Genomic DNA, 16511 nt, shown 5'->3' with positions numbered 1-16511 from the left:
TTTGAGAGCTTAATCACTCGACTTTAATTATCTTTGGTGGAAACTTTTTATGTTTAAGCGATAAAGATGACGAGCCGAGCCGAGGGACTTTAATAATTCAGTTTAATTAGTGATGCTAGGTTTTTATAGCTTTTGGCACTTCTACGTTAAATTATCATGGTTTATTATATTTTCCACCACTGGCTAGTTTTTGTTGTTATTATATTATACCGTTTATTTTATTTATAATAATTTGATATGTTCTATTTTATTTGTTACTTGATTAATTCTGATGAGATATATATTAGAAATTACATTCAAATTCTGAAACGATAATCACTTTTAACAACAAAAGGATAAAACTCTTTAGATGGCATTTTATTAAAGTATATGTATAAGATAGGTCTATTTCAAAAATCTTTTTAAAAATTCTCATTCTTGATTTTCCAGATTAATAAGTGATCATTTTGCCATCTTCTCTTTCTTTTTTAAAGCTTAAATCTTCTTTTAACAAAAAGACCAAAATCTATCTTCTCCACCCAAAAAAGCCAAAACAAATTTGTGGAATGAGAGATGATAATTGAGGCAATTATGTAGATATAACAAATATATTACTAATAGGTTTGAATTAAATTTACGTCCAAAAAAAAAATTTAATTTATGTCAAGTGATTTTTGCTCATTGTTTGTTTCACTATTACGTTAATTCATGATCTATCCTACATAAAATAAAAGTCAAGCCCTCGATATAACTAAAAATTCCTGTTTTTTTTTTTTTTGTAAATCATACTTTGAGATATTTTATTTTCTGTTGGCACTTCACTCTTGAATTGATTAATTGAAAACACCCAAGTAAAGTATCCCATCACTTCACTTGAATATATTGAGAGTAAAGTTGGTGGTTTTGGTTGGGAAAGTTGTTAAGTTTCCACTCCTTTCATTCAATGTTCTGTGTCTTTTCTTCCAATTATTAAACCCACATTACCTTTTTTTTAATCTAGTTCAACTGCTTTAATGAGTACAATTAAAAAAAAAAAATTAGGTTTACAATCACTGCGTTCGTCGTACGTTTCGAAATTTGGATTCATTAACTAAAAAACTACGGTCACAACGCACTTACTGCCTGACTCACTACTGTAGGAAGAAAGGACGAAGCTTTCGAGTCTTCTACAATAATACTAGTAGTATAAAGCTAAGCAGAACGTTTTAAACGCTATACAAAATATCAATATTTATGTTACATTCCGGTTACAGCCAAATGTTAATTAAAGTAGTGTAATGCATGCGTACGTATATATATGTATGGTAGCAGAAATGGTGGGGCAATGATCTCATGTGTGTATATGTGTATTTGACAATCCCTAAGTAAAGAGAAAGCTTTCCGCAATGGCCCTTTGTTTCTCTCTATAATGCTCTCGAGGCTGACACGTTGTCGGTTCATCGCATCATTATTGGCTCGTGACTTTCTTTTCTTTTCTTTTTTTTTTCATATAGCAAAATGTCTATTAGTGTAGTAGACTCGGATTTAAGATAAAAATGAGTGTAACGCCAATTATTTTTTTGAACTCTAGTATATAATGGCAAAGTTTTTCTAGCGTACTTGAACAGTCAAACCAATCACAAAAATAGGAAGAAAAGAAAAAAACCAAAGAAAATAATAAGAAATGTGTTAAAGTTGTGATGTAGTATTATTATTTTCGATGTGTCTGATGTACCGTACGTAAAAAGAAAGAATCCAAAGGACTGTGTGAAAAATCTAACGAGAGAGAGAGAGAGAGAGAGAGGCGTGTGTAGAAGAAAAACATGAAAGCGTCAGTCAGTTCTGTACAAAATCGAGAAAACACACTTCGATGACAACGAGATTCTGCCAAAAAACAAAAACAACCGCACGTGTGCTGTTTCCTTTCTTCATCATATGTACTCATTACCACTGTTTACTCTTTTGTTTTTATTATCACATCACAACGAGACCATCTAATTAGGGGTAGCTGTAGAGAATTATTATGAAAGAAAAAGAGCAAAGATATTTTGAGAATTTAAAAAAAAAAAAAGGGTAGTAGAATATGTTTATGTCGACAAAGAAAAAACGAATATGTTACTTTCGTTATTAAATAAAATTGACATACGACTGTGTTTTCTAGATTGCTTACCATTTGTATGGTTGTTAGAAAAATGAAGAAATATAATTCTGCATATGATCCACAAAATTATTATTTTTATTTTTGCCACTTGTTCTTCTATATAACACATGCATGATTGGAGACATGGCAAAAACAGAAGTGAGATCGATGTATATGGAGTGAAGGGTCCATGAAGATGATAATGTAACTTGTAATATCGTCAAGAGTCAAATGGTATACGTTCGACATGGACCAATTTAAAATCCTTCTTTTTATTTTTGCTCATTTAAAGTTTTTCTTGCCAAACTATGTACCCATAAATTCAAACTTTCATATATGTACAATGTTTTCAACAGAATTGAACAAAGGACGACGACTTAAAGTTGTGGTCGACAATTTCCAAACCATACATTCAATAATACAATACACGCATGGATAACATATAAGTTTTTATGTAAACATAGGAAAAGAAATAGTATTTTTCTCTTATTAAACGAAAAAAAAAATATATATATCTTAAAAATATAGATTGAGAGTTTGGTCGTTTAGAAACAGCGCAACGCCATTGGCGTCGACCAAGTCGCTTCTTCGAAATTCAACTATTGAAAAGTAGCCACGTAAGTTGCTCAGACATGAGTCACATGACTAATAAACTTCTCTATGCATGGCTAACTTTTTTTTTTTTTTTTTTTTTGGTGAGTTAAGAATAAGATTGTCACATCAAAACCTAACTTACAACCATTTTTTTCCTGAGACAATATATATATTAAAAATGTACTAGTTGGTAAGACGAAATTTATTTTCTTCGTTAAAAAAAAAAAAAAAAAATAAAGATTTTTTCTCACCAGGGATGTTAATATAAATAAATGACTTGTAGGAAATAATATAATTTTGAAAGGCTTCTATATTTGAAACACATAAAATAAAGGAAAAAAAATATAAAATCAAGAATTTTGATTGGTGACTGCTGATATACAGTACTAGTAATAAGTGAAACTTGATATTAATGATTAGAGACTAAAAATAGTTATTGTGAGACTGTGAGAGAGAGAGAGAGAGAGAGAGTTCCTACTTCCTACCGACGTACTTAAACCAAAACCGGTTTAATCCAATGGTTCATATACTACTACGAGTTGGAAGATGCCGTTAACGCACCCAAGAGAAGGAGATAATAATATATTTCTTTAACTACTTCTCTTCTTCATCTTCTTCTTCTTTATTTTCTTATTTTTTATTTTCTAATTTTATTGACTTCCGAATCTCCAAAAAAAAAATCTAAAAACAAAACTAAAAAAAAAAATTATTTTTGTTTTGGGTTCTCCGGGAAGGAAAAATCTTTTATTATTTTCTTCACCAAATAATTTGTCTCTTTCGCAAATCTCAGCTCAACCGAAGTGCCCCTTTCTTTGATAAATCTGTGTGTTTTGTTCATTTATAGTCTTTGTGGATTCGATGATGACAGTTTCTATTACCACAAATTGATCAAAGAGAGAGAGACATAGACGTAGCTAATCTCTTGATTCTTTTTTCTGGGGTTTTTTTTATAAAAAAATTGTTTTATTTGGGTGATCGTCTTATGGAAAAGATTGTTGTAGCTAATTTCTAATCTAGAGAGAGATGGGAGGTTGCGTGTCGACGCCTAAGAGCTGTGTAGGAGCGAAGCTGAGGTCAGGTAAACGAAGGAAGAGTCGTAGACGACGAAAAATTCAAAGGAAGAGAGCCGTCTCTTCTCGTCTATCTGACGGATCTTTCGACAATCTCGATCATCCTCATCGCAACTTCTCCAATCCCAGCTCCAGAGGTTATCCTCTCTCTCTGTTTCCCCTGTTTCTGCATTTCCATTGATTTGTTATCTTGATTCGTTTTAGAATCTCATGGTCGATTGGGTTGTTGGGTTTTCTCTTCTGTTTTCTTTTTTTCAGAATCTTTCCGATTAGATTCTGATTAATTTCACTGTTTTCTGATTAAATCTTTGTTTTTTAATCACACACTTTGTGAAAGCTTTGATCTTTCTATCTCTTTTATCAACCTTATATTTTTTTTATATATGGTAGCTACATCTTTTGTGATTTTGATTGATGATTTTTACCTCTTTTAAGTCTTAATGACATTTATTTTTTTATAAATGTGATTACTTGATTGATGTTACAGAGAACTGATGATGTTTTTTTTTATCTCCACAGCAACTGGTGAAGAAGCTTGGTTTGAGTCCAATGTCGCATTTGAAACAGACTGTGATGATGATTTCCACAGTGTTCAGGAAGGTACACTATATTCTATACCCAAGTCCTTTAACTGATAGAGAAATGCATTTTTCTCTTTTTTATCTATCTTCATTTCTCGCCCCTTTTGTGTTTTATTTTCAGATACATTGTCTTTAAACGGATCTGGGCGTGTATCAGTCTCGAGTTCAACGGTAACATCATCAACACGAGACTCTGACTCCAACGAAGTGATGTCGCAGTCAAAATCAGACGCTGACTTAAACGACTCAAAGCAGCCTGATTTGGTTGATTCATCTGCAGATGAAGGACTCTTGGAAAACTGCAGGATCTTACCCAGTAATTGTTTGCCTTGCTTGAATACAACAACTGTTCCTTCTATTGATAAGAGAAGGTCTCTTAGCTCCAGCCCTCCCAGTTCCAGGAAGAAAACGTCTCTTCGACTTTCTTATAAATGGAGAGAAGGTCATGCTTCAGGAGCCTTGTGTAAGTATATTACTATCATCACTTGATTCATTGGATTAGCATGCCAAGTTAGCCTCATCTCGAAAAACTCACATGTTGTCTCGAAAAATTGTATCAGTTTTGTCTAAAATGCAGTTGAAGAGACCGATAGCGGGAACTCAGGTTCCTTTCTGTCCAGTTGATAAGAAAATGCTCGATTGTTGGTCAACTATTGATCCAAATAGTTTCAGAGTTCGTGGCAAAACATACTTCAGGTAAACCATTGAAGAGAACATGCTGATTCTTATTTATGATTACTAGTTTAACCATCCTTAACAAGACATCATATTTTGTTTTTTGGTAAAGGGAAAAGAAGAAAGAGTTTGCACCTAGCAATGCTGCCTATAATCCTTTTGGTGTCGATGTTTTCTTATCCGAACATAAAATACACCATGTTGCACAATATGTCAAACTTCCCGTTACTACCACATCCGCAGAACTCCCATCTATCCTTATTGTAAATGTTCAGGTATGATCTAGTTCTGCTGATACTTGGTGTTTTTGCCTTCTTTTCTTAAAAAAATCCGTAATTCTTTCTCTTGGTTTACGGTTGGAACAGATTCCATTGTATCCAACTGCAATCTTTCAAGGTGAATCTGATGGAGAAGGAATGAATATAATTTTATACTTCAAACTCTCGGATAACTATGCAAAGGAACTTCCGCTCCATTTTCAAGAAAGCATTCGGGTAAATTAAAAGCTGGAGTCAGTTAGTCTCATCTTTATGACTTATTGTATTGAATCCGTGTTTTTTTGTTTCGTTTTGGTGCAGAAATTAATAGATGACGAGGTTGAGAAAGTGAAAGGCTTCCCTATGGATACAACCGCGCCTTTTAGAGAGCGGCTTAAGATATTGGGACGTGTTGCAAACGTAGATGATCTCCATTTGAGTGGTCCGGAGAAAAAACTGATGCAGGCTTATAACGAGAAACCTGTTCTTTCACGTCCGCAGCACGAATTCTACTTGGTGAGACCCCAACTCTTTGAACTATTCTTTTTTTTTGGTTAGGAATTAGCTTCGTAACTAATAAACTTGGAAATTTGACTCTTTGTAGGGCGACAATTACTTTGAGATTGATATCGATATGCATAGATTCGGTTATATATCGCGGAAAGGGTTTGAAACATTTATAGACAGGCTCAAGATATGTGTTCTTGATGTTGGCCTCACAATCCAGGTAGACTTTGTTACATTTATTTTTGGATTGGAATCTTATATGGGATTTTATTGCTCATGTTAAGGATTCATGTTTATGAACAGGGGAACAAACCAGAGGAGCTACCGGAGCAGATTCTGTGTTGCGTCAGGCTAAATGGGATTGATTTCATGAACTATCATCAATTAACTCAAGAACTCCTTTGACTAACTACATTTTTTCCTCCTCCTTTGTTTTTATTTTAAAAGAGATACAAATCTAAAAGCATCCCTGTAGAACCCCAAGAACACACACAAAAAAAAAGGGTGATGATTTTCAAGTGAATATATAAAATCTTCTAATCTTTATTCCTTAGTGGGTCTGTATTTTTACACTGTATATCTCTTTCTTTGAGGGTCTCTATATAAAATGAAAGTCATATATATTATTAGATCACTGAAATCATTGGTAGAAACAAATGCTATATTCCAAAATACTCGAGAAAACAATTTTGCAAATTGCTCTTTAATAAACTAGGCACAGATCTCATCATACATAGGGAGACATAAAAAAACAGAGGAGGCCTATGCACAGATCTGAGATCTCAGTCAGGATGGACATGTAGTTCTTATTTATACGTAGACAATATAAGAAACAGAGAGGTCTATGCACGGATCTCCATTCTTAATGGAGTTAGAAAAAGTTCACGTGGTTTTGTTCCCATACTTGTCCAAAGGGCATATGATTCCTATGCTCCAATTAGCTCGTCTCCTCCTATCTCACTCCTACGCCGGAGACATCTCCGTCACCGTCTTCACCACTCCTTTGAACCGTCCGTTCGTCGCTCATTCACTCTCCGGCACCAAAGCAACCATCGTCGACGTTCCTTTCCCCAACAACGTCCCGGAGATCCCTTACGGTGTCGAGTGCACCGACAAACTCCCTGCTTTGTCTTCCCTCTTCGTTCCTTTCACAAGAGCCACCAAGTCAATGCAGTCCGACTTTGAGCGAGAGCTCATGTCACTGCCACGTGTCAGTTTCATGGTCTCAGATGGTTTCTTGTGGTGGACGCTAGAGTCAGCTCGAAAGTTAGGGTTTCCTCGGCTTGTTTTCTTGAGTATGAACTGCGCTTCCACCTCTATATTGGACAGCGTTTTTCAAAACTAGCTTCTATCTAAGGTTAAGTCCGAGACGGAGCCGGTTTCTGTACCGGAGTTCCCGTGGATTAAGGTGAGAAAGTGTGATTTCGTTAAGGATATGTTTTCTCCAAAACCTAGCACAGATCCTGGATTCAAGCTTATACTAGATCAAGTCACGTCTATGAGTCAAAGTCAAGGTATCATATTCAACACGTTCGACGACCTTGAGCCTGTGTTTATAGATTTCTACAAGCGTAAACGCGAGCTCAAGCCGTGGACACTTGGACCGCTTTGTGATGTATATAACTTGTAAGTAAGTTTATTAATTAATTATGATTTACAATATATAACTCTAGTGCTTAGTTCAAGAATCCTCTACTCACGTAGCACGTTGCTTTCTGACAGCTTGGAGGATGAAGTAGAAGAGAAGGTTAAATCTAGTTGGATGAAATGGCTTGATGAAAAGCGAGACAAGGGATGCATTGTTCCTAATGTTGCTTTTGGGTCACAAGCGGAGATCTCGAGAGAACAACTAGAGGAGATTGCGTTAGGGCTGGAAGATTCGAAGGTGAACTTCTTGTGGGTGGTCAAAGGAAAAGAAATAGGAAACGGTTTTGAAGAGAGAGTGGGAGAAAGAGGGTTGATGGTGAGAGATGAATGGGTTGATCAGAGGAAGATTTTAGAGCACGAGAGTGTTAGAGGGTTCTTGTGCCATTGTGGGTGGAATTCTCTGATGGAGAGCATTTGCTTCAAGGTTCCAATTTTAGCGTTTCCTTTAGCGGCGGAGCAACATCTGAATGCGATTTTGGTGGTGGAAGAGCTGAGAGTGGCGGAGAGAGTGGTGGCTACGAGAGAAGGGGTTGTGAGAAGAGAAGAGATTGCACAGAAAGTGAAGGAGTTGATGGAGGGAGAGAGAGCGAAAGAGCTAAGGAGGAATGTCGAATCATATGGGAAGATGGCGAAGAAGGCTTTGGAATAAGGTATCGGCTCGTCTTGGAAGAATTTAGACAACCTTATCAACGAGTTTTGTAAGAATGGAATATGATAATGTTGTCAACTTATATATGTCACATCTTTCCAAGTGAGTTTAGGGTGGTGCTATATACAAATATATTTCTGAGTCAGAATTTGGAAACATGTTTCATGTAATGTTGAGCCTTTATATGCAAATTAAACCTGTATATTGTTATTAAACCCTGGTATAAAGTGATTATTACATTCATCGCTTTGCTTGTTTTGTAAGAGCTCAGTACATAAAACGAGAGTAATGGTTGTCGTCAAGGTTCCTTGGTAGAACGAGAGTAATGGTTGTCGTTAAAGTTCCTTTTCCGGCTGAAAAAACTCCACAGACTTTCGAATTTCAGGAGTTACAAGTATGTATTAAAGCATGGCATTCCAAGATCCACCTGAAGAGTATACGAATTGTTGTATCTTTCTCAGCTCATGAATGCTATAGAAAGTTGTCGAATTCTTGTTAATGAGTGGAGAAGAAGGAACAGAGTATAAAACCTAGGTCAGCCTCGAAGTCACTTATTTATATATGGGCCTAATGGAGGCCCAATATGATGGCTATTTTCACGACAAAAATTGATGTCTAAACAAAAGCATGGTTTACAATAAAAACGTCTGACCAAAATGGTTGGAAACTAAATTCAGCAATTTTATTGTATTGCCTAAAAAGCAAATTGAGCAATTAGACTTGCAAGCTGGTATAGAAGTCATCATTAGGCATGTCAATTAGGGCTAAAGTCCGCGGGCTAGTCCGGCCCGGCCCTAAAAAACATCGGGGTCGGGCTTAAATATATATATCCAGAAAAAATCGGGCTTTTTGGGCTAAGTCCTTTCGGGGTAAAGGGTTTTCTGGGCTTAACCCGGTCGGGCTCGGGCTGGCCCGAAAAGCCCTTAAATAAATATATTTTTATTTTTGTAAATATTGTAGTTTGAATAGAAGATTTGATTAATGAATTAATTATTCATATTTACTTACTAGCTTTACTTAATACTTTTAAAATCATTATCTATCATATTTTCTATTATTTATATATGTCAAAACTGAACAAAACTAAAATTATATATAGATATTGACTCTATCATCTACTTTAAAGTATTTTAATTCCATGTTTTATTTGGGTTAAAGTGTAAATAATTTATTTAGTTTTCAATTTTTCTCTTAAATTAAGTTAGTTTTAATGAATATTGATAAGTTATTTAAATTTTGATACATTATTTTTATAGTATACTTTTAAATATTGTTTTTTAAAAACTATTATGAACTTAGAAGTTGATTTTTTATCGTTAGTTAAAGCCCAAAAAAGCCCGAAAAGCCCTGTAGCCCTGTTAGGGCCGGGCCGGACTTTGAAATATAGGCCCGGATATTTTTCGGGCCGGGCTCAAATATATGAGGGTTTTACGAGTTTTGGGCCGGGCCGGGCCGGGTAGCCCGATTGACATGCCTAGTCATCATACCATTACCAACGAAATATACATATACAGTAGTCAGGGCCAATCTTCGTCTTTCGTCGCTCCCTCAAGTTGCAACCGTCGCGCTTTACATTCCGGCGAGATTGCTTTTTACTTCGTCGGTTTTCAGATCGAGCTCGTTGTTTTCAGGTTCATATTCCTCTAATATGTATCTTCCATATTTGATTCCACGCCGAAACCTCTATTCCCTTCTCGTAGATTTGACTCCTGAACCCTAATTTCCTCCACGCAGACGATCGGAGCTTCTGCTCTTGGTCTCTTTGAGAGTCGTTTGATATTTGATTGACACCTTGTTCCTCTCTTTTGTTTTGTTTACATCGGATTCATAGGTATTCTTCCTTCTTTCGACAAGTCATATTTCGATTAGTTTCAGCTTCTATTTAATTGCTGGATTGCTTAATCTCTGCTTAAGTTTACATTCCGTTTCATTTTGCATAGTCAATTTCTGAGTTGATGATTTCTATTTGTGGTGTTGAATGGTTTTAGTGGTTCGTTATCGCCTAGTGAATGATTAGAGGTTCGTCATCTCTCTCAGCTTACCTATCAGCTTATTATGCAATTTCTTCAGCTGATTGGTGTAATGTTTAATTTGGTCCTTTGGGGTCTTTCTCTGTGCTCACTTTATTAGTTTCATTTCCTTCACCCCACGCATGAACTTGAATTCTAGTATAATTACAGATGTTTATTGTCTTTGAATTTAAAATCAGCTTTTACCAGTATGGTGTTGCATATATGAATTTACTTCTTGTTGTTCTCTTTTCCTAACAAATTTCTTTCCCCAGCTACAAGATTAATATAATTTCCTTTGGCTTGGCCCTCCGTTGTGAAACTACAGAGGAAGATGTTTGGCTCATCCAATCGTAAGTGATTCTGTCATATACTTACTTGTTGGTTTTAGTAGCCCTCTATTTCGTTATTATTTTAATAGTTCTATGCTACTTATTTCTTATGTAATACTACAAAAGAATATTTACCTTTCGAAATTTTGTTCTTGTAGCTTTTGGACAGTCATCTGGTAGCAGCCCATTTGCGTCCCAATCTTTATTTGGTCAGACCAGCAATTCCAGTAGTAATAATCCCTTTGCTCCAGCAACACAGTTTGGTACATCTACTCCTTTTGCTGCACAGACGGGAAGTTCAATATTTGGAAGCACTTCAACCGGTGTTTTTGGTGCACCCCAAGCATCCTCTCCCTTCGCCTCCACCCCAACTTTTGGAGCTTCTTCGTCACCAGCATTTGGGAATTCTACTCCGGCCTTTGGAGCATCTCCAGCATCTTCACCTTTTGGTGGTAAGTACCGTATATGGATTTCATTGCATGGTTTGTCAATTTAGCTCATTGATTTATTGTGTTTCTTGGGTATGAATATATTTTATGTTTTTGGTAGGATAAGAGATTAAGTCTAAGCCCTGGTTAGTGGTTTTGATCTTTCTAAGCATTTAATTGCACTCTTTGTTTTAGTGTTCAGTATCCAAATTTTCTGGTTTGTAAAATCTTTGTACCTTTAGTATTCATAAACTTCTGTTAACTGTTATCTTTTTCATTTTGGGTTCTCTCTGTGCTGTTTTTTTCTAGATTGGCTCCTAATCTCCTTTTTGTTTTTATTTCTTTTCTTCAGGTTCTTGTTAGTCCTTGGTTTTTTCGTTTTTAGTTGTACATATGCTTCTGGCGATTAAGCTAAATATATTTGCTCCTTTTTAGGGTCTTCTGGTTTCGGGCAGAAACCTTTGGGATTTTCAACGCCTCAGTCAAATCCTTTTGGAAGCACAGTGCAACAATCCCAATCTGCATTTGGAAACAGTACTTTTGGTTCATCTACACCTTTTGGTGCCACAAACACACCTGCGTTTGGCGCATCAAGTACACCTTCCTTTGGCGCCACAAGCACACCCTCGTTTGGTGCATCAAGCACGCCTGCCTTCGGTGCCACAAACACGCCTGCCTTTGGCGCCTCAAACTCTTCCTCCTTTGGCGTCACAAACACACCTGCGTTTGGTGCGTCACCGACTCCAGCTTTTGGTAGCACTGGCACCACGTTTGGCAACACTGGCTTTGGTTCTGGAGGTGCTTTTGGAGCTTCAAGCACCCCTGCTTTTGGAGCTTCAAGCACCCCTGCTTTTGGTGCATCAGGCACCCCTGCTTTTGGTGCATCAAGTACACCTGCCTTTGGGACATCCAGTACACCTGCCTTTGGGGCATCCAGTACTCCTGCCTTTGGGGCATCCAGTACACCTTCTTTTGGTGCATCAAATACCTCATCCTTTAGTTTTGGCTCTTCCCCAGCTTTTGGCCAGTCTACATCAGCATTTGGTAGCAGCGCTTTTGGCTCTACACCATCTCCCTTTGGAGGTCAAGGTTCTTCCTTTAAAATGTCCCCTTCAGTAAAAGATTATAACTGCTAATTCTTGTGTTAGTCACTTGAATGAGGGGTGACGAAATATGTTTGCATAATTTGTTTTCCAGGTGCGCAGGCTTCAACTCCAACATTTGGGGGTTCTGGTTTTGGTCAATCACCTTTTGGTGGTCAACAAGGGGGTAGTCGAGCCGTGCCTTATTCACCGACGGTTGAGGCAGAGACAGGGAGCGGTACACAGCCTGCTGGAAAGTTGGAATCTATTTCTGCCATGCCAGCATACAAAGATAAAAACCATGAGGAGCTTAGGTGGGAGGATTACCAACGAGGAGATAAAGGTACACCTGATTAAACAAATCTTGTATTACATCTGCTAAACACTAAATTCTTGTACCTTATATACCAAAATCTGGGTTCTCCTACGTCTTTAATCCTCAGGTGGACCACTACCTGCTGGCCAGTCTCCTGGAAATGCCGGATTTGGTATATCAACTGCTCAGGCAAATCCTTTTTCCCCATCACCGGCGTTTGGTCAGACATCAGCAAATCCAACAAACCCTTTTTCGAGCTCAACATCTACAAACCCTTTTGCCCCTCAAACCCCAACAATTGCTAGTTCGGGTTTTGGAACAGCTACGTCAAATTTTGGTTCCTCACCCTTTGGTGTAACCTCTTCCTCCAATCTTTTTGGATCAACTTCATCAACCACCACATCCGTTTTTGGATCATCCTCCGCTTTTGGAACAACAACATCATCACCTTTATTTGGTTCATCAAGCAATCCTGGATTTGGCTCTTCTTCATCAATCTTTGGTTCAGCTCCTGGTCAGGGGGCAACTCCGGCATTTGGCAACAGTCAGCCATCTACTCTATTCAATTCAACCCCCTCGGCTGGGCAGACTGGTTCTGCATTTGGACAGACTGGTTCGGCTTTTGGACAATTCGGACAGAGTAGTGCTCCTGCATTTGGCCAAAATAGCATTTTCAATAAACCTTCCACTGGATTTGGTAACATGTTTTCAAGTTCTTCTACACTAACTACGTCTAGCAGCTCTCCATTTGGACAAACAATGGTAATTTTCACATTCGCTATTAAGCCTAAACACTTGTTTTTTTTTCCCATATCTTTTGGTGATGCATGTTCCCTTCACAGTTAGTAGTTCTTTTGCATCTCTTAATCGAATTTGGCACCTAGTTCCTTCTTTTTTTAATTTAGGCCTTTCAATTTTGCATTATTCTGTAGACTGCTGGTATGACACCCTTTCAATCAGCTCAGCCAGGTCAAGCATCAAATGGTTTTGGTTTCAACAACTTCGGTCAAACGCAAGCAGGTATGTCAGTCGACCAAATCACTGATGTTATCATCTTATTTCTGGATGCTAACTCTTCTATAATTTATATTCATGGTCTAAAGCTAATACAGCTGGAAATGCTGGTGGACTGGGATTTTTTGGTCAAGGCAACTTCGGGCAATCGTATGGTCTTTTTGACATAACTGTTTGCAAGAATTTTTTGTCTGTTCTTTTCGGATAACTTATTTATTTAGAATTGGTTTCATTTTGTGGAAGTGGTGCTGCTCTTGGGGCTTTATTTTTTGTTTTAATTTTTTTTTGTGACAGGCCTGCTCCGCTGAACTCTGTTGTTTTGCAACCAGTTGCTGTTACAAACCCATTTGGAACACTTCCCGCTATGCCTCAGATTTCAATAAATCAAGGTGGAAATTCACCTTCCATTCAATATGGAATCTCCAGCATGCCTGTAAGCCGGCTGTACTTTCTGCAACTATTATATGGTGCATTTTTCTTTTTATCAATATGGTCTCTGTTCAGCATTTCCCTTTAATAAACATTCAGTTCTTCCACATGCATCTTTGAAGCTTGTTACTAATCATAATAGTGAAGTGGATTGTTTTTCCCTGGTTGTTTTTTTTGGTTCAACTATTCCTTGGTTCTTAAATCATTTTTTTTTCCTGTCAGGTTGTTGACAAACCTGCTCCTGTGAGAATATCATCTCTCCTGACTTCTCGACACCTTTTACACAGGCGGGTCAGATTGCCAGCAAGAAAGTACCGTCCTGGCGAGAATGGTCCAAAGGCAATGATTCTTTTTGCGAATTTTTACTCACAATTTATTTTTACTCAATCTAACTTCTGGTGCTAGGGTTCGTTCTTCATGATTAAATCTTAAAATGGCTCTGTAGGTTCCATTTTTCACTGATGACGAGGAAAGCTCAAGTACACCAAAGGCGGATGCTCTTTTCATTCCAAGGGAGAACCCTAGAGCCCTAGTTATACGCCCAGCTCAACAGTGGTCTTCGAGGGACAAATCAACACTTCCAAAGGCCAGCCCGAGTGCTCCAGTACATGAAAATGGTATGCTTCCTCTTTTTTCTATTCCTTTGCTTATTGATTGCATTACATGAAGTCCTGCTTTAAGTTTTCCGTAGAGATAAACTTTTATGAGACTCTCTCCTTCAATTTATTTCTGTTAAGATGAGAGCATTCAAATCTAAGGCCAGCATTTTTAAGTTGGAATTTTTTATGTCCACTCTTTTGTACTCTCATAAGAGCACATTTTCTTGTTCATGCATGGTTTTTTTTTGAAACTTGTTTGCTCTGCGTGTGAGAAGGACTGTGAAATGATTACCTAATGAGGAGGTACTAGATACTGAGTTAAACCATTCCTGGCTCTTTTTAACAATACTTATGGTAAGTTTCAGGGAAGGGTCGAGACATGGGCACTGATGCAACAAACCATGACAGTGAGTATTATTTTTTGACACGTTTTGCTATGTTTGGATCATTCTCTGTCTGATTTGAGAGACATTATTCACAGAAAATGGTAATGGAGAACTTGGTGCAACTGGAGAAAGAAATCATCCATCAGTCAGTGCTAATCAGAAACCTAATGGCCCAACATGCTCAGATCAGACTAGCGAGAAAGACCGTCCCTACAAAACACTAAATGGACACAGAGCAGGAGAAGTTGCGATCGTTTATGAACACGGTGCGGAAATCGAGGCTCTAATGCCGAAGCTACGCCAATCTGATTATTTCACCGAGCCCCGAATCCAGGAACTAGCAGCTAAGGAAAGAGCGGATCCGGGTTATTGCAGGCGGGTTAGAGACTTTGTGGTTGGACGTCACGGTTTTGGTAGCATAAAGTTCATGGGAGAGACAGATGTGCGTAGGCTAGACTTGGAATCGCTGGTTCAGTTCAATAACAGGGAAGTGATTGTATACATGGATGAGAGCAAGAAACCGGCAGTTGGGCAAGGTTTGAATAAACCGGCGGAGGTAACCTTGCTGAACATAAAATGTGTTGATAAGAAGACAGGAAAACAGTTTACTGAAGGAGAGAGGGTTGAGAGGTATAAGACGATGCTTAAGAAGAAAGCTGAGGCACAAGGAGCTGAGTTTGTGTCATTTGATCCTGTGAAAGGCGAGTGGAAGTTTAGGGTGGAGCATTTTAGTTCCTATAAGCTCTGCGATGAAGATGATGATGAAGTTTAGGGTCTCATATCAGTATTACTCTCTTGGAATGGCTCTGTAATGTGTAGGGAATGTTGGAAATGTGCAGTATCAAATAGTGCCCTTCTCCATTTGTTGTGTGCTTCTATACCTATTTGTTGTTCTTACAGTTTTTTCTTGTTTCCTTATTAATATTTCTTTTTGTTTGGTTCGGTTTGTGTTATGGTAATTGTTACTATATTTGAACGATTTTTGTTTTCTTTTAAGAGTTGAGACTTTGGTTGTACAAGAACAGCCCTAGCTCTGTTTCTTGTGAGCCAAGTACTTGAACATCTGTGAACAGAAAAAGAAGCTACGAATTTTTGTCGTACGTTGCTAAACATAAAAGGTGTTGATTTTGAACCCAAAAGAAAAAAAGGGTGTGATAAGAAGACGATCAATTTCTTCTAATAAATATAAGCATGCAATCCAAACCTTATTAATTAATACGAGCAAACATCAATAAATATTCCTTTGAACTAATGACCGCATGCTACCATAAACTTTACAACAAAACCACATACCTCTCAGCTAATGAACATTATAAATAATCTGTGAGTCCATGAGCCATTTACGAAAACGAAAGCAAAACAAGAAATCTTCAAAATGCCTGTAAAAATCGAGACTGAACTGGGACTTGCTCAATACGATCCATGGGTCATAACAAAGACGCTGTGTCTGAGAGATACACATAATATGATTCGATTACCAACAAAAGAGACACGAGACGAAATAATCGAGAGATGGAGCAACAAGCTTGCGGCTAAAAACCCCGTGGAAGTGAAACTTTATGACTGGGATACGGAGAAAACATATGACGTTAGTGTTCATCAAGATGCGAGGGGATACTTCCTGAACCTTGGTTGGGTTCTTGTCCTTTTTGATAGGCACCTCAAGGTAGGAGATAGAGTCGGATTTTTTTGGGATAACTTCGATTCAACTCTGAATTTTAAAGTTTTACAGAAAAAGGTTGCTTAAATTAGCTCATGTTTTTTTCTTTTATATCCATCCTTCTATCTGTATCTATCTATATATATATATAGACATGTATCATACAATATGACAGAAG

General features: G+C 37.5%; 3 protein-coding genes across 9 annotated transcripts; all 3 read left to right on the top strand.

Moving 5' to 3' along the window:
• Window positions 1-3378: 3378 nt before the first annotated feature.
• LOC17899690 lies at window positions 3379-6335 on the top strand. Its single transcript, XM_023790237.1, has 9 exons — window positions 3379-3899; window positions 4282-4362; window positions 4465-4806; window positions 4904-5039; window positions 5131-5293; window positions 5384-5512; window positions 5597-5791; window positions 5880-6002; window positions 6086-6335. The coding sequence occupies exons 1-9, from the start codon at window positions 3716-3718 to the stop codon at window positions 6185-6187; spliced, it is 1455 nt and encodes a 484-aa protein (XP_023646005.1). The 5' UTR covers window positions 3379-3715; the 3' UTR covers window positions 6188-6335.
• A 312-nt stretch (window positions 6336-6647) lies between these two features.
• Window positions 6648-8191, top strand: LOC17896849 (UDP-glycosyltransferase 90A2). Its single transcript, XM_023777193.1, is given in 2 exon segments — window positions 6648-7408; window positions 7505-8191. Coding segments are annotated over 2 exon segments (1401 nt in total). The 3' UTR covers window positions 8145-8191.
• Window positions 8192-9607: 1416 nt separating this feature from the next.
• Window positions 9608-15733, top strand: LOC17900280 (nuclear pore complex protein NUP98A). 7 transcript variants are annotated; one of them, XM_023788934.1, is made up of 15 exons: window positions 9608-9709; window positions 9813-9909; window positions 10067-10097; window positions 10363-10440; window positions 10578-10871; window positions 11283-11936; window positions 12045-12272; window positions 12373-13007; window positions 13178-13265; window positions 13349-13409; window positions 13554-13692; window positions 13911-14027; window positions 14134-14305; window positions 14647-14694; window positions 14769-15733. In XM_023788934.1, exons 4-15 carry the CDS (start codon window positions 10422-10424, stop codon window positions 15443-15445), a joined length of 3132 nt encoding a protein of 1043 aa, XP_023644702.1. In that variant the 5' UTR covers window positions 9608-9709; window positions 9813-9909; window positions 10067-10097; window positions 10363-10421; the 3' UTR covers window positions 15446-15733. The 7 variants fall into 7 exon arrangements, with proteins under 7 accessions (XP_023644702.1, XP_023644704.1, XP_023644707.1 ...); XM_023788936.1 differs by lacking the exon at window positions 10067-10097 and having other exon boundaries at window positions 10416-10440; XM_023788939.1 differs by lacking the exon at window positions 10067-10097 and having other exon boundaries at window positions 11283-11930; window positions 14653-14694.
• The last annotated feature ends 778 nt before the right edge of the window (window positions 15734-16511 follow it).

The sequence above is a fragment of the Capsella rubella genome, unplaced genomic scaffold (assembly GCF_000375325.1).
Source record: "Capsella rubella cultivar Monte Gargano unplaced genomic scaffold, Caprub1_0 scaffold_1, whole genome shotgun sequence".
NCBI lineage: Eukaryota > Viridiplantae > Streptophyta > Magnoliopsida > Brassicales > Brassicaceae > Capsella > Capsella rubella.
Note: the sequence above shows the minus strand (reverse complement) of the source record. Positions and strands in the feature narration are given on the sequence as shown.